General features: G+C 49.3%; 1 protein-coding gene across 2 annotated transcripts in view; it reads right to left on the reverse strand.

The window, feature by feature from the left end:
- Positions 1-4,504: 4,504 nt before the first annotated feature.
- The window catches only part of DNAH9 (dynein axonemal heavy chain 9), a 209,062-nt gene continuing 186,217 nt past the window's right edge, over positions 4,505-27,349 (reverse strand). Inside the window, exons 48-49 of one of the 2 annotated variants that reach the window (XR_013929074.1) lie at positions 13,988-24,120; positions 4,505-4,598 (exon numbers count right to left, since the gene is read on the reverse strand). Coding sequence is in view for 1 of the 2 variants with exons in the window: in XM_080393177.1 (XP_080249303.1) it covers positions 23,893-24,120 (228 nt within the window). In the remaining variant the exon portion in view is untranslated. Of the gene's footprint in view, positions 4,599-8,699; positions 24,121-27,349 lie in introns of those variants that run through there. The other variant, XM_080393177.1, reaches the window with a different exon arrangement.

Below are 27,349 nucleotides of genomic sequence, written 5' to 3' on the forward strand. Positions count from 1 at the left end.
TTAATTTGCTTTCAGCATTATGTAAATTTGCTTACATTAAAAATGTGATAGCTGGTAATAGGGAAGGATTGCAGGAATTAAAAATTGTGGAGGCATCGGCACCCTTTCACAGCACTGGGAGCGGATGAAGGGGGGCAGGCACTGTGGGTGCTGCTTCCCTCGCACCGTGGGGCTGCTGGCAGCCCGTCCCTGCACTGCAGGGCTTGGGGAGAAGCTCTCCTCACCCACCTGTGCCACGTCTCTGCCCTGCCCCTTCTCTGCCACCTTGCTGCTCTGGCCCTGAGCTCAAGGACTGCTGCTGAGATAACATCCCAGGGCTAACGCCCCAGGGATCCTTCCCCAGTCATGCCTTGGTGTGGCGCAGGGGTGATCACATCACCATCACCCACCCACCAAGCCCCAGGCTCTGCAGCCTTCCCTCAGGCACAGCTTGCTGTTGCTTTGCTGCTCAGCTTAAACGCACTTTGAGTAACACCCACCACCACCAAGAGAAGGCAATCCCCTTCCAGGGCAGGTCCAGTGAGAAGATGAAGCCCTTTCATAGCCCTTTGGCCAGGTTAGCGCCTGGGGTCTCCTGGCTCCATAAGAGCGGAGCTCAGTGTCAGGAAGGCATGATCAGTACATCTAAAGAAACACAAGAACCCAGCAGAGTTAATGAAAATGCTTTTTTAAGGGAGAATTTTCATTTTGCCAGGCAGTTCTATTCATAATTACCCAATCCTTTGTAGCACTAATAAGTGGAGAGGGAACGATGGGGAATTAGCTAGTTTCTCCGTTTCCCATAAAAGGTATCAGAGAGAATAGCAGGATTTATGGTGCTGTGAGCCAATGATGACTGAGATAAAGCTGGAGCCAACTCTTACCTCACAGGACAATATATCCCACTATTTCCAATTCCTGCAATAATTTATTTTGGTACTTTGGTGAAGAGCTTATGCTCTGTTATCCAGCCTTCGTTCAGGCTGTCTTCACTGGCACCACTAAGTGACCTCTGCAGGATCTCGGTGGTGGCCCAGAGAGGTGTCTCTAGTGGCCTGGGCAGGCTGGCACCACCCAGATCAGGTCCCTGCAGTGCAGGGTATGGCCTCACATGTGTGACTGGAGGGACACTTTGGTGGATGTCATGGGAGAGAGCAAGCGCCTGGCCCATCCAGCCAGTGCCATGTCCTGGGTGATGCAGCAGGGATGTCCCCAGGCTGCACGGCAGGAGGCAGTGGTCCTTGCCCTCTGCTGGCACCCACCTAGCCAGAGCATGGCACAGTTCCATGGTGTCTGGGGGAAGGTGTGGTGATGAAGGCTCCACTTCACCTCTCTGGGGAATAGTGCATGGTGCAGAGCTGATCTGGCAGACCTGTCTGGTGGGACAGGGGCAGGCTGAGCAGCTCCCCATGACCCGGCAGATAACCTCACTGAGGACCCAGAGGCAGCAGAGCACAGAAAGGGCAAGACAGCTGGGGGCAGGGGCCTGTCAAACAAAAGACCTTTATCTGGAAGGACTTGGTGATGGGTGTGATGGTAAGGGTGTGGGCTTACCTGAGGAACAAGAAGGCTGGATTTTGCCAGCCATTTCTTTTCCTTGATGGAGACAGCTTCAACACAGGTGACTCCTACAGCACGGTCCTGGTATCAGGTCCTCACCCCAGTGTCAGCGCAGAGCAGAGCCAGAGCTTCAGGGAGGCAAAGCATTCAATTAGCAAAGCAGCAATCCTTCTGTCTGGGAAGGCTAAGATCTTCACATGTGAAAAAAGATAGGACCGTGTCTACTCCCTGCAAGGCAAAATCCAGAAACACTGCAAGGAGACCCCAGAGATGCTGTGGAAGTGTGAAGGAGGACGGAAGTCCAAGTGGGAGGGGTGGCTGCTCCATCAATCACATCTTCCAAGCAGCTCTCCGCCACTCCTGGGCTCCAGCACCACATATGGGAATGTTTCCCAAACCAAAGGATCAGCACTGCTCTCAGTTGCCTTGGAAAGATGTTGGGAAATAAAGAATTAAAGGACTGCAGGATAATTAACACCTGTCACCATGGGTTTAAGAAAAGCAGATCTTGTCAAACAAACTTGAATTAATTCTCTAATGTTCTTACAGTTTGGGCTGGCAAGGTTGATGTGTAGATGCAATGTTTAACTTTTCCTACAGTACTGGATCATGTGCTGCTTGACAATCTGATTAAGATTTTTGTCACTGCATATCCCTGAGAACACTGATGTTACAGGGGTGCAGCAGAGAAGAGCTGGCAGTGGGTTTCAGTGGGTTTTACCCTCTGAAGGGCTGTGGCAAGTGGCATTTGGCAGAACTTAGTACAAGACCACAGAGGTTTCAACATTGAGCTCAGCAATCTGGAAATAATGCTGAAATTTTTGCTGCTAAAAGTTTCCGGAACCACAGAGGGTTTGCAATGCAAAAAAGCAACAAAAGAAGGCACTTCTGAGCGAAGGGAGGGCTGAGTCCTCTGAACAGCGAGTGCTACAATGGCACAGATGAATTCAGTCCTGCAGGACCTGGAGTGGGATGTCTGGGATGGAGGGAGATGCCTTAGTGCAGCAGCAGCCCAGCTCAATACTGAGTTGGGGAAATGCCTTTCAGCAAGTTTTTACAAAGCTCAGCATTTTAGTTCATAGCGAGAGGCTGAGAGGTGACTTGGTCACTAGGTATAAGCATTTTAAGGGGGTGAAAAGTGTAGGGTATTAAAGAGTTCTTTAATCCGGCATCAGAAGAACCAGCTGGTGAAAGCTGAAGCCAGATAGACTATTTCTGGAGCAAACCATCCAGGAGAGACTAGAGGGGCAATGTTTCTTGCTGTAATAAGTGCTATGTGGCTGTTAATGCTAAGCCTTATTGCCACAGTAATTCTTTGAACAGGACACCACCTTTCTCTCAGCTATTTTCATAGACAAAACCTACAACTTGGTGAGTTCTTCTATGAGTTGCAGCTCACTTCAAACCTGGAAGTGTTTTCTGCCCATGAAGGAGGGATCTGTTTCCACAAGGTGTTTCCTCCCAGGCAGTAACACACTTAAAGGCATTTAATAATTAATGGCACTTTGCAAGAGCCTTCAGGAGCATTACCATTCCCTGCAGAGCAGAGAGGACATCAGAAGGAGCAACCTTCGGAAGTGATTCACCCCAGTCAGGAGCAGACTGGGAATAAGGACTCAGTTCCCCCATCTCCCTCCTTGTCGAAATGCCAGGTAGCAGCTCTTTTCTGCCTCCAGGTTTGGGAAGCGCTTTTTATTTTGATTCAAACTTCGGGCTGCCAGCAAAGCTCAGCATCTGCCAAAAGGGCAGTGTGCTTCAGCTCTGCATGGCCACACAGGGCTGCTGTGGGAGAGGGAGGTCCCGTGGAGCGGGCAGAGGACAAATCTCATAGGTGATTTGCAGTACATGGCCATTCCACTATCCAAACAGGGCTGGAAAGTGGGGATTTTGCTCCTTTTGCTGTCTCTTCTTGCCTGACAGAATTACATCAGGTCAGAAATCAACTCTGGGCTGACTTAATGGTCTTTCAGAAGACTTGGTGCCAAACTGCTGCCTCAGAGCTCCTTAGGAGCTGGACCTGCTCAGGGATTTTGTAGGTTATATGTCAGGCTGAGGTGCCTGCAATGATCAAAACTCTGCTTGGCTACAACAAAGCTCAGGAGCTACCTCGTTACCTTCAGGCTGGGGATTGTGCTCCTTTTGTGGTCGTTTGCTTCAATGCAGCAGACCCTGGCGAGGAGCAGGGGCTTCACAGGATGGCTCCTGGAGAGCAAAGTCATCCCATGCTTGAATGAGGGGCTGGCAGCAGCTCTGCATAATCAGGCATGTAGCTTGGTTATCTACAGGACTGAAAATTCAGGAATCGATCCAGGAAAAGATAATCATGTTATCGATGCAGCAGCCCGAGATGGAGATAGCCATCCCCTCTCCCTGATGACAAGCCTGTGCTGGGTAGAAGCCTGTATACCTTACGTGGTCCTTGTTTCTGCCACAGCCTGGAGTGGTTGGGTGGGCCACCGCTGTTTCATCATAGCCCAGCTCTGTAGCCCCCGTGGCTGGCCTTGTAGCTGGCTCAGCAGTACATATCTACTTTGCAATGCCTTCACTGCTGCGCAGGAGACATAGTGAGCATTTTCTTGACTGGAAGAGCTCAGATCTGAACTGGCCCCATCCACAATATTGGAGGTGAATGTCCAGTCAGGGATGCTGGCAACCACCTGCCTCCTGGTGATGGTATGACCATGTTCCTCAGGAAAACAGACTTTAATGAATCAAATCACTAGGGGAAAGTGTGCAAAGAACTAAGAGGAGCTGCTTGCAGCTCTCCTCTAAATCACCTTTTATGCCCACATTTTGCTCCTCACATATGACTTGAGACTGATTTACACCAACAGGGAGATGATGGCGGAGCACGCAAGCAGGGAACATGCACCATGATACTTGGCAAATGCTTTAGCGGTTGAGAGGGCGGAGGCACCCATTTCTGTGTGCAGGGCCATCGCCGGTCAGAAACACAGGGCAGGCGTAGGGAGGAATGGGCTGGAGCAGTCCAGTGTCCGTGCAGAAACACAGCAAACAGCTACGATGCCATGATAATAACCATCACAGCAAGATGCTACCTGAGAGAAAGCAATAATCCTTTTTCTTTTCTGCATCAAAAAGTACATAAAGTTAGTTGTGAAGAGAAGGTACACTTCTTTTCTCTGCCATCAAACCCCTGTCAGCATGAAAGCAAGCTTCATTCAAAGATTTTGAAGATTTCACTGTTGGCTAGAACCCCTTCTGACTGCAGTGCCTGAACTGCCCCTCTCACCCCAGTGACGACCCTCTTTCTTTAAAACAGTGTGTGCTTGTGCCTTCTGAGCAGGAGTCTCTGGCCTGATGCTCTTGCTTTCTTTGAAGTCCCAGGAAAGAAAACCATTTCAACACCACCACCTTATGCCTCAGCTAACAGTGCCCAGGTCCTGTGCCACATGCTTTCATGGCCAGCATGAACGGTGCTCCCTGGTGGAACAAATGCCATCCATTATTGTCCCCTCCTTGCTCGCTGGTCAGCCTGGTATTCACAGCAGATGACAAATTCCTAGTGCTGGCCCTGAGAGAGGATGCCTTTTTCACTGTCCACATCCCACACCCTTCACTGGAAAAGGAATGACTCATTTCCAGAAGTCGTTTCTGTGGCATTCATCACCATCATAGACGAGGCTGTATAAAGCTGAGTTTATCTCCAGGCACCCAGATGAAGGGCTGGTGTTATCCTCATTGTACAGACAAAGAGCTAAGGCTTGGGAAGGCCAGAGTAGATGTGCTAGTGAATTCTGAGGGCTGGGTGTATAAAAGGAACAGAATTTTAGATTTACTATCATACAGCACTTTTGGGGTTTAAAGGAAAAGCCTCAGCTGCAGCTATAAATTCGGAGCATTACTGTGAATCAGGTGCCATCGTAACCAGAAAATGAGGCACAGTCAGCACCGTCTCTTGTGCACGATTATCCCGGCAGCACATGGAGACACAGACACTGAACTTCCAGGCAGCATTCTGCCCACAACCCCATCCAACACCAGCCAGTAGCTCTTCCCTGCTCCATGCCCAAAACTGCTTCTGAATTTGAAGTAGGGCTCTACAGGCAGCAGCGTCCCATCAGCACCGTCCCTGGATCGTCCCTAGGTAAGGTCTGGTGCAGTGCATGAGACGAGGCCACAAGAAAAGTTCTCTGCAGCCGTGTAATGGACCCGCAGGCTGCACAGTTCCTTCGGTGTCAGTGTTTCCTAATTGGTCGAGAGCTGTATGTAGCCACGGGGAATCACTTCAGTTTCATTCTTTTTAATAATCACTCTGTAACATACAATCCCAGCTTGATCTTCCAATTCTCCCTTATATTCCTCATGCCAGCTCCCAGCTTAGATACCAACCAGCTCCCCACAGCTTTGCCCAGTTCACCCCCGTTCCTCTCCTGTCCCGCTCTGACCACACTTTTCCCTGGTTCCCTACAAGCCAAGCTGCAGACGCTGTGCATGCATAGCAGACCTCTCCCCCCTCCTCTGCTGTGTAGGCTCAGCAGTGGCTGCATGAAACGCAGGCTAGTGAGGAAAACTCTGCTCATTTCTGGCTCCCTCACTCCACCCAGCCCGGCAGGAGAAAGAGGTGGAAGCAGATGGCGCTGGGCTGACCCGTGTGTCAGGAGGCAGCAAGGGCAGGCTGGGCCACAGTAGCCATGGTTATTATATTAATGCTTATAATGTCACCTGAAAGTGGGTGAATTTTCGTAAGAATAGAAAATCCATGTTACCTGGCCGAACCTCCTGTCACATCCCCGTTAGTTCCTACCCCCAAAGTTCACACTTCTGAACTTTTTCAAATAGCTTTTGGATGAATCTTGTCCAGTTTTCAATTTGATGTAGCGTCTTTCCTGAAAAACATCACCCTAAGTAAAGTTTGGGAAAACAATAACCAGCTGGAAAGAGTCTCTCGACGCAGACCTGAGCAGCCAGGATCACACATTTCCCACCAGCCCTGAGAACACAAGCACATTTACACATGGGTACTGTGCAGACAAAGCAAGCACCAAAAGAAAGTGAGGTAGCTTTAAATTCTGGGATAAGTCTGCTGTGAAACATAATCTAATTAGTAACAAAAAACCCTAACCACTTACCCAGAAGCCATCCTTCTATCAAGAAGCCATCACGCTGTTCCAATTACTGCGCCGTCAATCATGGTGTCTTCTGTAAGGAGCATGCGTGTTATAGCAGCCACCTTTGTATGTGACAGCACTGCTCCATCTCATTTGAAGCCCATTATAAATATTAAGGTTAATTTAGGATTCTTTGGATCCCTGACTGTAATTTTCTAATAGGAAAAATCTCAGGCAGGAGGGCTGGTACTGACCTGTTGTGTTGTGCTCAGGTGTGAAGGCAAATACATCCCTGGCTTCACACTCCATGAAGTATGACCAGGCACTTGAGGAACAGGGAAATGCAGTAGCCCTAAACAAAAAACCGAGCTTGAACTGTGCCCTTGTGTGTGTAGCACGTCCTGGTTTGAGCTGGGGTAGAGTTCATTTTCCTTGTAGCTGGTACAGCACTGTGTTTTGGATTTAGTGTGAGAATAAAGTTGGTAACACAGTGACGCTTTAAGTTGTGGTTAAGTTGTGCTTGCTCTAAATCAAGGACTTTTCGGTTTCCCATGCTCTGCCAGTGTGGAGGTGCACAAGGAGCCAGGAGGGAGCAGAGCCAGGACAGCTGACCCGAACCAGCCGAAGGGATATTCCATATCACAGCACATCATGCCCAGTGTATAAACTGGGGGGAGTTGTCCAGGAGCTGCCGATCACTGCTGGGGAACTGGGCATCGGTCAGCGGCGGGTGAGCAACTGTATTGTGCATCACCTGGGTTTTTTCCCTTGGGATTTTTTTCCTCTCTCTCCCTCTCCTTTTCATTTCTCCTCTTCGTTTCATTCTCCCATATTAAACCACTGACTGGCCTGTTCCTATATGCCCAGCGGCCTCGCCACAGTGTTTATCAGGAATAGCCACCAAGCACATTGCTGCATGGCACAGGCTGTTAGCTGGTTAGCCAAATTATCTGTATGCAACTAGTGAGTCCAGAGTAATTGCTATGGGCAATAGCAGGAGAGCGTGTTAGTGCTCATTAGAGACAAATTGAGCTGCCTGCTGTGAGCAAAATAAAGAGGCATTTACCCTGGCTTTCTTAGTGGCTGTTTACACAGAAACACCCCCTGTTTATGGGACTGAAGAGCTGCTTTTACCTGAGCCTCCAAGACGGGCAAATGAGGAGTGCTGGGAACGCTGAACGGACGGTCTGGTCTGTCTGTTCTGCTCCGGTTCGAGGGAGACATGCATAGCTGCTTTAAATATAATCAGCACACCGTGATGGAAAAGCTTCACCACCAGAGGAATCTGGCAGCCAGCTTGGACTTTGGTTTAATCTCCTCCGCTAACTCAGCTCCCTCAGGCTGTTGACATGCTGAAATCAGTTTACTGCAGCTAGGTCACCCGTCAGCTTGCTCTGTCCTTCCAGGCTGGGCTGTTTTCCACTAAGCACAGCCAACTCGTGCCACCTTTGTTTGCAAGCGAGTTGGTAGGAAAACAGCACATCTTTGCTACTGCTGGAGAGGAAGAGGAACCAAAGCAACTTAGGACCTGGCTGGTGGTTTCCTCTCTCTGCTCCTAGGGCACCCTGTTGCTGCAGCCATTGCAAGGCAGAGGCTGGACACAGCTGAGGGGTCTTGATTTGCTGTTTTCTGCCCTGCGTGCTAGCAGTGATCCTGCCCCTGCAGCAGTACGTGCAGTCTATCCCACCCCAGCACCACTCCCCACAGACCCCAGGATTATTTTCAATACTCATGTGACTTTGCTGCTGGGGATTTAAACCCAACCCACTGGAGCATCCTCCTCCCACACATTCTCTCGCAGCAGCAGAGAACAGCTTTTAACCCAAGCAAGACAGTAGTAGACATTTGCCTGTCAATCATGAGGCCGTGCATACTGACACAGAGGAAGGGGGCCAAGAGCTCCAGATGTTTGCTGGCAGAGGGGCGCTGGCTGTAGATCTGGCTGCAGAGCCAGATTGCTCGCTGGCTGGACAGCTTGTTCAGGAGCCCTGCAGGGTGCTGGTCATATATGGCCTGGATCTCTCCCCAAAGAGCTCACTGCAGGGCCTCAGCTCACTCAGAGCCACCATTAGTCACCAGAAAAGATGCCCCTCTCACCATAAGGCACAGCTTTGTGCTGGCTCCAGACCAGTAACGGGCTCGTTTTGCCTTCCCACTGGGACAACCCAAGCTGTGAGTAACCTTCATCCACATCCCTGCTCCTGAGCTCTTCCGTGACTTTGCCAGGAACAAATTCACTCAGAATATGACAGTCTGCTCATATTCACTCATTGCACGTGTGCATGGGAAACACTCACACTTAAGCAACATTCCAGGATTGTGGAGATCTGGGTGTTTCCTGGAGCCTGCCGCGTGCTGGCTGGGATAAGGCACCGCTGGAGCAGCAATCAGCCATCCTCCAGGCATGCCAGGCTATGTTGGACCTGCTGCCTCCCTTAAGGGCCCAGCTGTGAGCACTGGGGGTGCTAATTCATTATTTTAACCCATCCTTGTTATGGTTAGAAGGTATTTTTCCTAGGTAGCCTGGTAGCAAGTAATTGGATAGATCAAGGAGCTCAAGAAACGGATTTAGTCAAATGTTGGATTTTGTGATTAATCTGCCTTCCAGATCACATCTTTTTCCCAAGGTAAATTCAAATTAGCACCTGTTGCAGAGCCTATTAGTCAGTGTCTGGGCTCTGGTGCTTTGGAATTCAAAGGCTTTCTGTGTAACACGGGACAATTTCTCATTGTCTCAGAAGCCAGCAGCCACCTTCTCAGCTTGTAATTAACAGCCACTACAGAGCCACAACACGTAGCCACCACTTCCAAGTGTGTCCCCCCAGCCTGAACAGCCTGCCATGCTCTCTAGGACATGGGGGCTCCATCTTCCCCTCAGCCATGTGTATGGTCCAGGTAACTGGATTCCAGAGTAGGGATTGCCCTCAGCAGGGCTGTGTTGAACAGAGTAGCCCTAAACCAAACGATAAAGGATTTCAGCATGGAGATGCAGGGGATCCATGGGTAGTTGTGATGGTTGTGCGTATGGTCACATCGCTCTGTGGAAGCTCAGGCTGTTAATTAACTTGTGCCAACACAGGCAGGACATGTTTCTAACCCCAGGCACATCTGGGCACAGCTGCATCAGGCATAGCTGAGGTACTCTGCACAGAGCCTGGTTTTTTGTCCTGGTTGATTTATCTCAAGTTGTGAACCAAATTTCCAGGATTAATACAAAGCCCAGCTGCTGTGATGTCCTTTAGAGAAGGACGTTCATCATCCCACGTGGAAAGCCCTGGAGGGACATCCCTAGCAGGTTGCAGAACACGACCTCCTCCATGTTCATGTGCACAGGGAGGTGGGACACAGTGCTGAAAATTCCCCCGGGAGATGTCGTACCACCTTAAGGGCACACAGAGTACAGCAGCTCTGTCCTGCCAGGCTCTTCAACAACACTGCAGCCAACTAGTAACTCACACCTCAGGAGGGTACACAGGGAGCTGAGCTCTTCTCCCAAAGGAAAGAAAAAAAGTCTCCAGGTCTGTGATCATGGGAGCTCCAGCATCCATGAGGGTGCATTTGGAGGAGTTCTTTGAGGGAGATGTGTTCACAGCACATCACCAGTCCTGCCTGTACAGAAAACTGAAAAAAATTCTAGATACATTTCCTTTACTTTCTCTAAATATATCGACAGAGCACTTGGTCTTCCCTGATTGCTGCCCAGAAAACCCACTAAAAGACTTGCTGACCCGTTTTGGAAAAATAGGAGTTAGTGGCATGTTCATCCCCATGTGCACCAAGCCTGCATGACAGCAGCAGGGCAGAAGCGCTGCAGGATCAGCTGTGAGTATCGAAGGGCACAGTGATAACCAAGGTAGGACAGAGCTATGGGAACACAGCTGCTTTCTTTCCTCCAGCCTGCACCCCTCCTGCTCTGCTCTCCATGCAGAGTCAGATGCAGATCCCAGGTCAGGGAGCATCCAGTCAATGCAGCTGGAAAAAAAAGCCCAGGAAAGGTCGCACATGCTGTCCCTTGTCCTTTCCTCCTAACTCCTGCCACTGCTGCACACCAGACACGTTTGGTTTGCCGTGAGAAGACCCTTCCATGTTCATGCACTGTGAGGAGGTGGTGACTGGGCATTGCGGGGGCGGACTGAGGCAAAGGCTGCGGGGAGGCTGGCATCATTTCCTACAGAAACCAGGACACTTCAGGGCAGCCTAGCGATGGTGAGTGCTCTGCCCCTCGCTCAGCTCCACCAAGAATGGCAGCCACGGCCTTGGGTGAGCTGTCAGATGCTGTGCTCTGCGAAACAGAGGGCAAAAGCAGACCGAAGCACACCCAGAGCAGCTGTTTTTAAAGCTGATGTGCGCAGCCAAGATCCAATTTACATCATACAAATTTTTCCCTTTTGTTTGTTTTTTTTTTTAAGTTATACTCCCTGGTGTTATTGTGGACAGGTCTGGCGTGGCTTTGCAGCTGATGCAGCTGTGACCAAAGCTGATCCCAAAAGCACCAATACTGACCTGGATTGATGGGTCAGAGTAGCACAGCATCTCAATGTGACTCAGCAGCAAGAAAGCTAACACTGTTCTTAGATGTACCAACAGAGGAGAGGGACCAGGGCAGGGAGGTGACTAACTCCTGGGGATGACTGAGGCCAGCAGCACAGACTAGAGGCATGACAAAAAGCGAACAAGTGCAAAAAAGAGCCGTAATAATGATTTGAGGGTAGGAGAGGACACTTTGAAGTGAAGGATTTAAAAGCTCGATCTGTTCGGCTAATTGAGGAGATGCTTGAAAGGCAATGTGCTCCCAACATTTAAGTAACTTAATGTGGAAAACCACTAAGTTCCGAAAGGCTCTTCGATAAACCGGGAAAGACAATAATAGGACCAGTGCCTGGGAGCTGAAGCCAGGCATATTCAGAATAGAAAAAGGATGCAGATCTTTACCAGGAAGGATGATACAGGAACAAGCACCTACAGAACTACTGAGCTCCCCCTCTCTTAATTATTTCAAGATATCCCTTTTGGATAAGGCAAGTCCTTGGTCTGGTGTGGTTTCACCTGCCACACTGCTCTCTGAAACAGCCCTAGCTACAGCCTGCAACAGCAACTGGCCCCCGCAGCATTGCCAGAGCATCCTCAGTTTCCTGATGGGCTCTGCAGAGAGAGATGTTTGTGCTTCAATTCTAGCTAACTGCTCCAAGAGCCCATTCACACACAGGCACGTTCTCCTCACTGTTCTTTGCAAGGGGAGGTTAAAATATGAGTTAATCTTCTGTGGAATCTAAAAGAACTGGGTAACCAAGTGTTTGTGCAGCAATGACCTGGCAAAGCACCAAAATCCCCTTTAGGGCTGTACGCATGGTCTTCACCTGCTTCCGGGACCCTCTGCCTCCCCCAGACTCTCTTGGGGAACAGGACCTTCCATCTGGATCTGCCAGCCAACACACACCTTGCTTCTTTTCCATACAAATGGGTGTTTGGAAGATATCTCTGTGGGCTGCCCTTTTCTTAGTGTCTCGGTGATCCATTGCCCTGAAGTCCGTGTTGTTCTGTTACATTTAACCAATCAAACAATTTTCCAGGAAGACCAAAAGCATTTGCTTGCTGGCCTGTTTGAAGATGGATATGGGCAATGAACTGCCTCAGGCTGTTCTCTTCTGTGAGGGGAGAACTGGATGCATCTTGATTTCCCAGTACAACCCTTTTGGCTGCCATGATGTCTTAGAAATCATATATTATTAAAATAATTATGAATAATTGCGATGTATATTTTGTGTATAACACAACCGAGTGCTAGAAGGGTTTAACACAGATCTGAGGATGGGGCCACAAGGAACGTTTGGAGGAGCCATCACTAATTGTCATATTGTGATCAGCTCATCATAAGCCCAGGGATGAATGATGGAGCAATAGGTGGGTTACAAGTGGTGGCCAGGGTGGGGAGGAAGTTCTTTTGATGTGTCTCACTTCACAGTAGTCCCAGCCTATTCCTTAGACACAGATTTAACCTTAAACCAGGCAATCCACTGTGTGTACATGGAGACTGAGGGGGAAGAGATGGCCCCTAACAAAGCATTTCTTCACTCCCATCCCTTTTCAATGTTAATAGAGCTTTTTTTATTGTTATCTGCATTAACTCATACCAATTATTCTATTCTTCTGCCTACTGGCACTGCTCCCATATACAGAGGTCACCTGAAGTTGAGTATAACCCAGATGGCAATCAAATGTCTCGTTAATCTGCTGAGATGCCTCTCGTTCCTTTTCCCACACACCATCATCTGTGCAATGAGCCTGACACTTTGCTCCAGAAGTTCTGTCACATACCCCAGGTCCCTGGTTCTCCTATCCCACCAACCTGGCTTGGGCTGACACCAGATGCTGTCATTGACTCAGCCCAGAAGTCCCTAAACCAAAAAATCTGGGAACAAATGACTCCCAAAAGCCAACAGATAAGGAAGCCAGCCTGGCTGGTACAAAGAAGGGGCAGGATCAAAGACCTGCGGTCAAGCAAACAGCTTGCTGAACATGACGTGGTGCTGGCTCCACTGTGATCCCCAAGTGGAGCCAGGATTGGTTCTTCTAATTAGCCTTGGAAGCACCTTCCCTGAGAAGCCAATTCACACTTTGGGCTAAAGCACGGGAGACAGAGGACTGAGTGAAGTGCACACAGTCAAAATGGGGATGGTTTCATCTCTGGAAATTGTCCTGTGATGACCTGTCTCCAGGGATGGGGAGCAGAAGTGAAGAAAATCACCCTACTGTGAGAGCACACCAGGACCATGATCCCTGGGGGAGTCCTTCCTCCTAATATCAGTCAAGTAGCCATCCCCACCCCCTCACTCTGCATGTCTTGAACTAAAATTTTATTAGCAAATTATGCATTATTAAATGAAATGCCTCCTGTGGAACAGCTCTATTACGCCTATGCAGTTACCTTTGTCAGCCCAACCTGTAATTGCATCATTTGTTCACCTGACAAGACCCGTATCCTATAAAGTCTCAAAGTCTGGCAATAATTCTCTCTGTCATTTAATTCTGCTTTAGAGCGGCTCCATATGGCCTTTCATTCGTGCTGTCTTGCTAAGCACCTCATCTAGCTTGGTCATCCCAGGTGGTGTTTTCATGCTGTTCACGTACTTTGGGGGCTTTGGAAATGCCCCGGCATTCGAGGGCAGCTCAGGTGTGGACAGCACTGGGTGAGGAACGTTCTCCATTCTGCTTTGGGAGAGCCACGGGCAAGTCAGCCAAGTGCATCAAGCCCAGTAGATACTAGCACCCTTGTCTAGCTACAGATGGTGGGATTCATTCCCCTACTTTAGCAAACAGAGGCAAGGGTCTCCCAACATGCAAAATCTGCATCTAAAGCACAAGGCTCTGGTGCTTACCTATCCAAAGCAGAGCACGTCGTGGATCCCTGTAGGTTTCCTCCAGAAGAAACAGGAACAGGCAAAGGGACATAGTTTGTGTCTGTCTTGATCATCCCTGGATGCAGGGCCAGGATGCCCTTCCACACCTGATCCTGGAAATTAGACGCAGTGTCATAGTTCAGGTAAAGCCCAGGGACAAATCCCCCTGGAGGTGTTCATGCCTGCAGTCTGGAGACCAAGCCCACACCACAAACTGCGCACAAAGCAGAAGCTACAGAAGTCAACCTGCCCACAACAGGCTTCATCTGCCCAACTGCCCTTTCCGCACATCTGCTAGAAGTTTTCCCTTCTCTTAGATGTGGGACCTGACCCACTGGGAAGGAATCTGACTGACTACAGTTTTGCCTGCTACAGGCTTTCTCCCAGCGTCTTCAGCTCCCCCGAGCAATTTCCCACATCTCACAGTTCTGGTTTGTGAAGAATTCCTTCTCCTTTCCAGTTGATCTGCATTTAGCTTTATTTGCAGTTGCTAACACCATCCACCTTTTAGGCTTTTAGTCAGAACTGCCTCTCTGCTTGTGTCTTTTTGCTTCCAAATACCTTTCTTTCAAGAATTTCTAGAATTGTTCATTTTTTCCTCCACCTCTACAATTTTCTATCCGTAATTATCATTAATTTGGAGAACTCAGTCCTTTTGAAGAACAGATAATTAATTTCCAGGGCTAACATCTTTCTCCACTGTAATCACATCCACATCCTTGTTCCCTCGTGCCCTGAGTGGTGCCTATTGTGCTGGGAAATGAGGGCTGGATCTCAGGAGGCTTTCAGCCTTCTGCTCGTGGCCTCCAGCAGGTCTCCCAGGCAGCATGTGCTGTGGCAGCACCTCTCCTCTCCCCATGCTCTATGCAAGCAGCAGTGAGAAATGCTCCCTGGATGGGAGGATCTCGCCGGGCAGAGCAGAGGGGCGTGAGTGGCAGGAAGGCTGCTGGAGTCTCCCCATTTTGGTAACAAATGGAAATCTGCCAAGGATAAGTTCCTTTTGTGGTGAACAGCTGACAGATCTCAAGCTCTCAGCCTGGTCCAAGCATGAGCTAAACCTTTTAATGGATTCAAAGCAGCCTCACATCACTTATCAGGAACCCATGTCATGTCACAGAGTTGTTAAAGGGAGGTGCAGGGGGAATGCCCTCAGTTTCCCCCCCAAGATGTGCCAGGCAAAACCAGAACCCTGAGCCTCAGGGGTCTCCCGCATCTCCAAAAGCTGTGCTCAGCTGTGCATGGGGAGCATCTTCCCCTTTAGCACCTCACCATGCACCTTGCAGCACCGGCTCCATCATGGGTACACACATGGGTGGGAGGACAGCTGTGTCACACAGCCAGCTCAGCCACCTGGTGCTGGGTGATGGTCTCGGTGGGACGGTGGTGGCACACTGGAGGACTGGAAGAGCAAGATGCTCTAATGCACAGAGCCTGGTCAGCATGGGTGCCACGCAGCGTGGCCTGGGACGGGACACAAGGAGTTTTTGACATGCTAGTGTTGCCACTGCAGCCCGTGCGTGGCAGTCCTGGGTTCCCCCAGCACTGCAGCTCAGAACCCAGCTCAGGGGCACCCTGACACATGGGACACTGCAGATGAGACAGGGGTCATGGGCATCTAGTGCGACCCCTGACTCACAACATCTTTGTTAGTGCCTGCATGTGGGGACATCGCTCAGGGCTCCCTCTCTCCTCTGGTGCTCGGGATGCGGTGGTGAGATGCTTGTAGCGCTGTGAAGCAGACATGGTCTGTCCCTGGTTTCCCAGCAGAGTGGTGGTGACAGAGCTGTATGAGCTGGCTGCAGAGAGCACAGCCTGCCCAAGCCTCACAAGAAAATTATCAGCTCTCCGTCAGCAGATCCAGCCATTATTTTAAGGTGCATGAGCCACTCCTTGCCTGAAAGCACCCCTCCACCATCCTACCCCCAGGCAGCTCCCAAGCCACTGTCCCAGGGCAGCCCTGGGCTCCAAGGGCACCTGGGACCTGCAGGGAGTGAGACACAGCTGGGGCAGGTCTCCCCTGCACCCTTGAGCCCAGGAGGGTTAATCACCAGCTGAGAAAGGGTTTTGGGGAAAGACACCCCCCCTCCCCTGCTTCTGCCAGTCCAAACCTCAGCTGCTTTGGGGGGATTAGTGTAAGCAGCAACCCGAACCGCTGGCAGCCAGTCTGCTCCTGTCCCTGGGGACAGCGGGGACCTGCAGTGCAGCAAGCAGCATCCTCATTGGTGATACACACCCAGGCAGCCCCGAGCCCCTGGGTCTGTGTCCACACTGACATTTTCTCAGCTTGCACCTCTGCTGCCTTTAAGCCTCACGCCCGTGCTGGCAGTGAAGCATTGCCGCAGCCGCGCTCAGCTCCGCAGGGCCTGATCCATCCCAAAGCACACAGCTCTGCAGGCTCACCTGCCTCCACGCTGACCCTGCCAAAGGGGCTGTTAACACGCTCACCTCCCAGGTGCAAAAAGGCACACTGGTGAAACTGAGGCACGCAAAGTGGTCATAACAATATTATGCACTCCCTCCTCCCGGGTTGTAACAGCAGGTGTGACATTCTCCATGGCAGCGTGATCTCCTCCTCTGCCTGGAGCAAGAATGCACCATCCCCATCCCAGCAGGGCAGGATGCGGATGACTGGTCCTCCCACAGCCCTAGGAGGGGAAAAGCCCACCATTCCCCCATGGCCCCTCGTTACTCAAAGCCCCATCATTCCCTTGTGACCCTTCATTCCCCCACAGACCAGTGTTCCCCCATGGACCATTGTCTTCCACTGCACTTGCCAGTGCATATGAGATCTCAAGGCTCAGAAGACCCAGTTCCGACGGTCTTTCATCACGCTGTCTTTTTGTTTGAGATTGGCAAGAGGTTTGCCATCCACCCAGGCTCCTTGAATACAAGCCTAGACCAGGTGCTGCCTGTAGCTGGGTCTGCCCTTGGAGGTGGACTAGGCAGGCAAGAAGGGGCCTGTTGGGATGCATCATGTCCCACTCCACCTTCTCATATGCTGTCCTGCCCACGCTGCCTCCCTGGAGGGGCTGGTGGCACAGCCAGCGAGGCACCGTGGGATGTGACACTCAGATGTGGCACAGATGGGGACTCCTGCCCAGGAGGCTGGTGTGAGACTGGGAACATTTGGGTCTGCACAAGGAGGGACAGTTCCTGTGTACATTCTGCTCAAGTCACCCAGCTTCCCAGGTTAATACCCCAATTGGAAGACTGATTACCTCATCTTGTACCAGCTTCCTTGGGTGAAGGCATCTCCATGTGTTTACCACCAGCACCTTCTCTCAGCCGCAGTCTGAGCAGACCTCCCATCACTCAAGGACATCCATCACCTCCACCTGTTACTGAATTACTTTCTGAAGAGAGGTAAACCACTCTGTGTTCAGCAGGACACCTCAGATAGCAATCTATTTCTCATTATCTAATCATTTTCCTCCTATCTGCTGCTTCTTCCCAATAATAACATCATAGTAATTAATTGAGACACTCATTAAGTAGACAGCACACAGTCAAAGCATAGGCAATGTCCTAACATTCCAGTTCCATAAAAAGCACCCAGTGACAGCAGATGGGAAGCAGGGCAGGATTTCCAAAGATCGTTTTGCTCAGAGTCTCTATTCTGAGAAACCAAATAGACACATCTAGCCAACGGATCTGCCAGGCTGCAGCCAGCAAAACTCTTATTTCACTTCAACAATTACACATTTGCGGTGTAATTTTCTAAGGCCCTTTGAACCCTGCCTATCTCTTATAATAATTTCCCCATTTATGCAGTCCCGCATGGACCAGGTGTTTTGATGACTCTCAAGCATAATCCTGCGGTAAAATCTCTGTTAAGCCGAGTGAATGATGCATCATAGGGCTCAGGTTTGTCTTCAGCAGAAATCCTGGGAGCCTCACATAGTCCATAACATCCCACTGCTTGTCAGGCTCTCTGTGGTAAGTCCAAGTGCCCTGTGTGGCAAAGCATCATCCACTGCTTTCTGACACCAGCAAGGCTGAGTTACGCAGGCAGCTGGAGTTAGGTACACTGACATTCGGTGCTGGGGGGGCAGAGGAGAACCGCAGCCCACAAAAAGCAATGTGCATCTCTTGTCCATAGTAAACTGATTGGCCAGGGGTTTAATGCACGTTTGCTAAGGTCCAGATTTGACCGTGAGGGTGTGCTCTGGATGCCAACAATGGTAGGTGCAAAATCCATGTAAACTTAGGACCATTGAGTGGGAAAAAAGAGCATGGAATCAGTAACAGTGGATTTGGTTCTTTCCAGGGCAGCTGGTGTTTTAAACTCTAATGTTTTGACCCATTGCCCTTGCCTGTGTCTTGTGCTGGAAGGGAAGGAGGATGCTTCAGTGTTAGTTGCTCTGAGAGCCTGCAGCCCCAGCCCTCCCCAGTACTTCTCCAAGACCAGTTCTCTGGGCTAAAAAGAAATTCCTGCAGTTTCTGCAGCCCTGAGCAGTGAGTCAGGAAGTTCCTGGATTTTATTCCCATTCTGTATTTGGATTATCCCAAGACATTTCCAACTTTTCTATGAGAAATGGGAGCAAGAGCTTTGCCAATGCTGTTATGCCAGATGGAGCAGTGCCATGCTGAAGAGTTTGCACCTGGGGTCAGTTGCTTGGGTTGTTCTCACCTGAGAGACATCCCCACGTGCGTTTTGCTCTCCTGACTGCCTAACAGCCTGGTGGTGAGCCCCAGGCACCTGGAGATCAGCAATCAAATCCTTACTCCAACCCAACGCGAAGTCTCAAGACAGATTCTCACATGAATACCTGAAACGCCAGGATCTCAGGGCTGGGGGGCTGACCTGAACAAAACTTTCATCACAGACATGAGGCACTTTTCTTTGGTGTGGTTTTCATCAGACCTCACACAATACTACAAATATTCTGACTTTTCCAAGACAGCATTCTCAGCAGCAAGACTACAGTACCTGCAATAGCCCTTCCCAGAAACTGGGGGTGTTGCGGACCCTGGGGCTGTCACCACTGACAGCTCCCCCCATCCCAGCTCCTGCCGTACTCCTGGAAACATTGAACCAAGATACTGAATGCAGGCTTGGGGTTTGCCTCCTGGCTTTTACCACTAATCAAAATGCATGCGTTAAGAGTGTCCTAAAAGTGAACTTTAAAGTTTGCACACAAGTAAGCGAGTTTTGAGACCTTTAGACAATGTATAGCCTCAAACAAAAATCCTTCTGCACTAACAGGCACACTAGTATTCAAATTAGAAGGACTGCTTATAACTCCGTAACATCATCTACAGTCTAAAAGCTTTTTAAATGAGGTTCACAACCATTAACAAGGTAAATATATTTGTAGATTTGTTGGGGCAATTACAGTCATTTAAAAACCAATGCATAATAACGGACATGAATTAAATAAGCCATTGCTAATTAAATGTATTAATGCCACTTTATAAAATGAATGCATCTAGCTAATGCATTACAGCTAGTTTTGTTCTGTAAATAATTGAGCAGCGATACATGCAGAATTTGCATCACTGGGCATTGTCAGTGCCCAGTAGCAGTTACAATAAATTTGCCCCAGTGGAACCAATCTACTGACTACCAACCAGGTTCTCCTTTTGTCTGTCTGGTCTACATTTTCCTTTGCTCTGTGAGAAACAGTTGCAGAAGAATGGAGCTAGTTAACCCCCAAATATGGGACACAATTACAAAGCATTTCTGAAGACTTTAGTTTGAAGTGTGTTCTTCTGTCAATTATAATTTGCAGCAGGTACAACACTCCCAGGCTATGGAAAAACCATTTCTCTGTCCTGGGAGAGTTCATTCAATTTTACCTAATGCTAAAGTGTTCAATAGCACAATTTTCCTCCTTTTGCTTTTATCCTTTTGGAAATATCACCAGTCTGGAGTTAACTAATTGACCACAGACCTGAGGAGCCAGACCCAAAGCAGCCCCACAGGGTGCTGTGCAGTGTCAGCAGCTGCAGAGATGCACAGAAAGGATGAGAACTAGTCTGGGCTCTTCTGGGCATCCCGGACCTGGCCTTGCATGTGAAAGCACAGGATGCAGGATCTGGCTGAATTCCTGAGCAGAAGAGAAGGACACACAAACTTGACCTTAAGTGTAAGAAAGCTCCCCACCCCAGCCGGACCTGGTGACTCCTGGGGTTCAAGTGCAGTTGGCTAAAAGACTCAGGGCGCTTGGGCAGATCCTGACCTCACCATGAAATCACTAAGATGGGTCAGACAAATCACTCACGACTTGAGCCCATTTCTTTCTGCTGGCTATAGAGTATGCCCAGACACTAACTTAAATGGTGACACTTACCTTTCCAGGGCCTAAAGTCAGGGCACACGGAGGTTGTGCTGAAAGCTCAGCTGGTGAGCAAGCCCAGCACTCAGGGGATGATAGTCTGAGCTGATTTTTGCATTCAGAGCTTCCTGCTGATGTAAAAGGGGCAAAGCTGGGACAATGCAAACAAAAAGGACACATTTTTTATCTTATTTTTCCTTGGCAAAAAACTGATATGTGATTTGCCCAAACACATACGGTTTCTAGCAGTAACTCCTTTGCAGCTGGAAAATGCCCACCCTGTACAGCCGCACACGTATGTCTCCTGTCACAGGCTTTAGCTGTGCTCCAGGCTCCGACCTGCTGCGAGTCATACAAAGACACACAGCTTCCTTCAGCCAGAAAAGTGGATCACCCCACTCTCTGAAATCACCAGGTCCTGCCTTGAGGGGCTGAACAGCTTCTTCCCAGGAGAAGGTGCCATCCCCTCAGCATAATCAGTGGCAGATGACTTGGAGGATGAACCACCTGGGTCCTCAACCCCACCATGGGTGGCTAGCTGCATGGCTCCTGCTGGTACTCAGCACTTTGCCAAAGTGCTGGGGGACCTTTTTCCCGAGATGGTTAGGAGGGTCTCACCCTTGTTTTTTTGGTGGGTGCTCAGGGAGGACACAAGCAGAAGCAGACACAGTCTGGTCAGTGGGGGATGGTGAAATGTGAGAGAGATCACCTTGGTCTAAAAGAAAAGTCAACCTAAAGAAAAGTGGCTACTTTTTGCATAAAGAACCCTGACATCTCACTTTCCCCAGTTTCCAGCTAAATCTCAGGTCCTCCACGCAGCAACTCCCTGGTTGGAGGGTGGTGTTTGAACACCAAGGAGCTGGTGACCACAGGGCTCCTCTGCCTGCAGGAGCAAAACTCTGCTTGCAAGAGGCATTTCTTTGGCCCAGAAACACTTACCTGCTTTTTTAAATCTTTGTGTTTACTCAGTTCACAGCCAGTGTTGGGTTTTGCAGAGGAGGAAGGGTTGGGGTTGCAGCATGGCTGGGGAGGTGAGTGGCAAAGCTGGGATGAAGGAGAGGGGTTAGGGCTGAGGGGTCTGTAGGGCAGGAAAGCAGCCTCAGGGCTGGTCCTGCAGACTTGTCTCAGGAGTCTTGTTCCAGTGATGGAAAAGTCACTTCCCAGGGTTTCCAGCTTTCCTTAAAAATGAGCAACCACATGGGTCCCTGCTGTCAAACTGCCTTGAACTGTCCTACTGCCCTATTGCCCTGCTGCCAGCCCTGCCTGCCCTCTTCCACATCAACCTCAGTTCTGCCTTAGATGTCATTCAAATGCTGCAGCTCCGCCAGCCCCAGAGCCTCAGCATCAGGCTGTGCTGGGGATGGGGATGGGGCTCTTCACCACTCAGTCCCTTCCACTCAAACAAGGGCAAAGAGTGGGAAGGAAAGAGAGCACTGGAAGTGCCAAGTGGGCAGCTATCTCCAAAAGCTCACAAACAGAAAATGTTCATCTCTGACTAATGCAGCACCCCTAAAGAATAGCCTGGCCAGCTGTATTTAATTGCCTGGTTTAGTCAGATATGGCTGGAAAATCTCACGCCTGTCAGTTTTCTCCCCCTAAAGCAGCAAATTATTCACCATCCTCTTGTAGCATTTTGCAGCCAACTCTTTCCTGTGATGATTTTCAAAGGATGAAGAATGAACACCCTGATGACATTTCTAGTATCTATAAATATCTCCCCACTACCCTGCCTGCCGAACTGGTGAATTATGCAGGAAGATATATATATAATAAAACAATTGGATCCATTTTGTTGTCAACATCCCATTCTTCTTCAGCTGGCAAGGGAATAGCCCAGGCTGTTGCTCTGCAGGTGTTTAAAAAACGGGTAGATGTGGTGCTTAGGGACATGGTTTAGTGATGGACTTGGCAATGCTGAGTTAACGGTGGGACTTGATGATCCCAAAGGTCTTTTCCAACTGAAATGATTCTCTGATTCTATGGAATGAGAGCCAGACCTGACCCCTCTTTGACAACTAGTGCAGGACAAGGCGGGAGGACCAAGTCCCTCACTAAGTATCAGGGCAGCTCGAGGTGACTCACGCAGAACTGCAGGTCTCTCCAGGCTGTGGACTCCCACCCTGTGAACCCCACAGCTGCCTGGAAACAGGATCCTGGAAGTTCCAGTGCCACCATATAGGCAGTGGAAACAGAACTGGCTGATGATCCTCCCCTTTCCCCTCAGCCCTGGCAAGCAGGGACCTCTCAAGGTGAGGTGATGTTTGTCGAGGTGCTCATTGACTTTGGGGATTCATCTGAGTAGCAGGGTTTGTAGTGTTCCCAAAGGAGGGTCACCATCCCTGCTGGAGACCTGAGTCTGGCCCTGAGATTGTAACCTGGCATTGGGTTAGGGTGGGAAAGTCTGGAGGTGCTCATCTGTGCTAATTCCACCGAGACCAAATCCTGCGCACATCTGCCATCTTCCCCTTCCATCCTATGCCGCCTGCCTGTGACACAGGGGCTGATACCTGCAGGGAGTGCAGAGATGGCACTGAACCCCACAGGTGAAAATCCCACAGCTGCTTGCATGGGGAGGGGCAGAAGGATGCTGCGTGCTTGATGCGGAAGAGAAACAGCAAATACCAGCGCGAGGCTGGGTCCTGCGCTGCGCGGCGAAGCGCTGCAGGCTGCACAGAGTGCGTGGCACAGCCCCACTTCCCCGGGCAGCCAACCCAACCTCTCCCGATTCCCAGCTCCCCAGTGCTCCGCTTCTGCCGCTCAGAGCGATGCTCTGCCTGGCTTATTAAGCTAATGTGCACCCCAGTCATCCCCCTCTCTGCTTTCTGCTCTAAAAACCCAGCAGTTCTTACCCACCCCATTCGTAATTACAAATGCAGCTATCCAGATGTCCACGTTTGTCCCATGTGACCCTGCATGTACTCTCCATACGAGGAGCAAACATATAATACAGGCCTGCAGGCAATTTTTAAAGACTAATTCAGGAATAATTATTTTTATTAGTAAATTTCTATCATTATGAATTATTCTTTAAATCCTTGTGGTGCATTTTTACTGCCGATCATATTAAGCACATTGGATATTAACACTGTTTTCAATGTTTCTAAAATTTATGGGAATACCATCAATAAACAGTTTATATCAACAACAACTAATGATCTCACAACTTTTGACATCACACGTATGACAAAGAAACACTCACGTATAGAAAGGAACAAGGCCTGAAGAATCTCACGGGTCACTGGACTATCTAAGGATTTTGGAGAAAGCCGCTGACTTTAAAACTACTTTGGATCACCAAAGAGAAATAAACATCACATTCAGCATGAGCTTAGCACTCTCTGGGTGTGGAAGATCTGGCTCTGGGTTGGGACCTCCCAGTGCTCCAGGGCAGTAGTATAGGAATTAGAGGATATTGATTTACAGCAGCCAAGAATCTGGACCACGTGCCCCCCCTGCACCTCTCTCACCTCCTCGCAGGCTCTCTTCAGGCTGGGTGCCCAGTGCTCAGAGGGATGGGGCCTGGGTTCAATCTCAGGATATTATTTTTGAAATTGTCTGAGAAAAACGTCGTCAGGGATTTGCAAACGAGGTGCTCCGCTGGTGAGCCTAGATCTGCAGCAGCAATGCCACACCAGCGAGCACCCACTTGGAAGGATTTTCTCTAGTTTTAAGGTTAAAAGTCCACACATAAGTTGGCCCTCTTTGGCGTGTTTTGTATACAGGACACGGGTACATACTGCGGGTATCTTGTTTGTCAGCAGGAATAGCTTTGATGAAAATGACAGGCATGGCCGGCGTTAGTTCCTTGAGCCTGGCATCTGTGATTATCCCAGCCTACAAAGGACAGAAGACCAAGTCTTAGTTGGATTTCCAAGATATCCATCAGGTGTACCCCAATACGCATGATCCTCTGTAATGTTTATACAAGCTGGTCTTACTGGGGAAGTGCAAACACCTTTTCTGAGGCCAAGGGAGTGGGTGAGTCTATTTGAGGTAAGGAGGGTCCGGATCACACACCTGCCCTGTTTTATCAGAAGCCTCCCTCAGGCGTAGCTTATCCCAAGGGTACAGATGCCTGCCCTCCCCAGATGCTCAAACCCTCACACACCTGACCGGACTCTGCAGGGGAGCGATGTTCCTGGCTGTCCCACCACATCATCCTCACTTAGCTCTTACTCAGGGTTTCGCCAGACCAGAAGCACCTTGTGGGGAGCACTGCTTGTGCTAGGACCAGTCGTGGACACCTGAACATGGTTCAGGATGGAGAACAACGCTCGCTTAAGAAGACTCTAAAAGGCACCAAGTAAGTGTCCCGCCACACCACCAAAATTTGGGCATGACCTGGGTTACACTTGGGTGGGCAATGAACGCACACAGTGCTTTGTGTGGCCCCAAAAGGCACCACAGCCTTGTTTCCACTCCCACAGGTGCTCCCTTCAGCAAAGGGGATCCACGACTGTTCCTGAGGGAATATTATCATCAAACAACAAGTCCATATGATCCTCTCCAAAGCAATGCTCTCACACAGCAGGCTGCCCGACCCAGAAGGATAGTATGCTGTCAGGGCATGAAATCAGTGGCTTGGTGCTCTAATCTGGGTCTCTCTGGCAGCTTCCCTTTCTCTTTCTGGCAATAAAATCCCCTACACATCAATCAATTTCCAGGAAAACCTGTAAAATTTCTTAAAGGAGGCTAGAGAGACCAAATGGAAACAAATACAGAAATGGAAATAAAACTTCTCAGTGCTAAAGAAACTGCCTCTCACTGCAGCTTAGCTTCACATATCATTATTATTTCAAATGCTCTTAGATCAGAGTTGAGGGATGAGATTCAACCTCTCTGGTAGTTTATTTGGTTTTGCAAATCAGAGAAGAAAAATAATTCCTCTTGCAACACACCTTGGTTAAATTGTACTAATGCCATCTGTTATACTAAGCTATAATAAATCCAAGTCTGATTTAGGATTTTATATTTCCAACATGCTGAACAAACATTACATAATTCTTATAATACCTTGCAAAGATGCTATTTATCAAACATTATTATGTGCTATTTTAAATCCACATCTTTCATTTCTGAGGCTCGATTTTGATCAGATCTTTTACTGCTGACAATTATTCAAATCAAATTTCCAAGATGTATGCTACCTATTTCTGGGCTAACAAGAGTCGAAATCTTCCTGAGATATCTCTATGGAACATATAATTTTGTTATGTCTGGGCTGATTTTCATTTGCATTTTTTATCGCTCTCATCATCAGAAATTAATTGTGCTCTGAAAGCGATTTTCCCTAACTACTGGCACAGCACACCTGGTAAAACGCCACTGTTCTGTGCCTCGAGGCTCAGGCCTCAGATCTTAAAGAATTCTTCACTTCTGCTTGTCCTGGCTTCTCAACAGGCAATTTGAAGAGCAGATGTATTGTGCTGCCACATATCGATGGGCCCAAAGACACAGAAGAGCTGTCACAAGCCAGGGGTGCTCATAGATGGGCGCAAGCATCTGGCCATCTCCCCTCCCACCCCACTGCGTGTTGGGGTGTTAGCAGCACAGCCGCACCCGCACCACAGCTGATCTAGGGTCAGTTGGCTTGAAGACCTTCAGCATGGCTTGGCTGTCTTTCAGGTAGGGTTGCCTCTGCCTGCAGAGAAGGGGAGCTGGTGATCTAACCAACTGCGCAGGCAGCAGGGAACATCACTCCAAGGTGGTCCAAAAATTGCTGGGGTGAGTGGCTTCAGCTGGGTGTGGGGAATGAGCAAAAGAGCCATCCATGGAGCACGCAGTGAAGACTACCTAATGAAGTGCTGTCCAGTAAAGCCAACCGAAAAAGGAATTTTTATCAGAGGAGTTTAAGAGTTGAGATGCAGCTGGAAAAGGTTTTCCCAAGTTATTAATTTTTCAGAACAACCATAAATAAGAGACTGCCTGTTCACAGCACAATTTGCAAGTGTCCCCTCCATGGCTGCATGGTAAGTTTATCACTGGAGACCTCAGCTTGAGCCACATCCTACTCTCGCTGTCAGAGCTCACAAATACATGGGCATTACTGACAGCTGACATCTGCAGGAAAAGGCTTCACATGATGCCCCAGCTCACCCCTCTGAGAAAAATTTCAACCTCTGATGCGTGAGACCTGAGGTACCTGGTGCCTCTGCAGAAGAACGTGGCAAGCTGTGGTTTGGGACTGTAGCACCAGAACTGGGCTGTGTCAGGGCTGGGTGACACACTGATGTTGTTTTCATCTGCATCCACTGCTGGGAGCATCTCAGATGAAAACAAGTGCTGTGCAACTGTTCCCAAAGTTTTTGAACGCCAAACAAACGCGACTGTTCCTTGCCACACAGATGCGTCCTTCAAAGCCTCTCCACTGGTTTAAGACTGGTGCTTCACACAGGACTAGCTTTAAAAAGTACACAGAACCCACAGCTGGTGCAGCTCAAAGGGGGCACGGTGCCCTCCGTGTTAAGCCCCTGCTCAGCATGCTGTGCATCTCAGCCAAGGACAAGGTGATGTGCTGTCTGCACCTGGCAGAGCCTTGTGGGGCAAAACCCACCTCTCCCCTTGTCCTGTTAGGGTCCACTGCCCTTGGTGAGGAGCAGGGCCCACACTTGGCATCAGTTTTGGCTCTCCATTGCTGGAAGCAAGAAAGCCAGGAATCAATCAGCAATCTCCCATGGCTTAAGAGAAAATATCTCATAGTGGCACCAGTCAAACTACCTCTCACTGAGTCCCACTGACTGTAACAGTGCAACAGCAACAGATCATTTGGACTCAAAATAACCTGCTTGGCTTCATTTCATCTAATAGCTGCCTGCTGTTTTGTAATGAATGTTTTATAAATTTAAGACACCCAAGGGCAAACATAAATGTTTAAATAAATAGAAAAATGGGAGCAGCAGAACATAAAGGGACCTTTTCCTTTTTTGGAGGCACAATCTAAATGTGAAATATTCTTTTAAAAGTGGATGTGATCCCCAGAGTAGTTCTAAATATGACCTGCCACTCAGGAGAGGATTAATTTGGAAGGAGTGTACAACCCAAAAGAACTGTGCACCTGTTTTAA

The sequence above is a fragment of the Falco punctatus genome (assembly GCF_963210335.1).
Source record: "Falco punctatus genome assembly, chromosome: 1".
NCBI lineage: Eukaryota > Metazoa > Chordata > Aves > Falconiformes > Falconidae > Falco > Falco punctatus.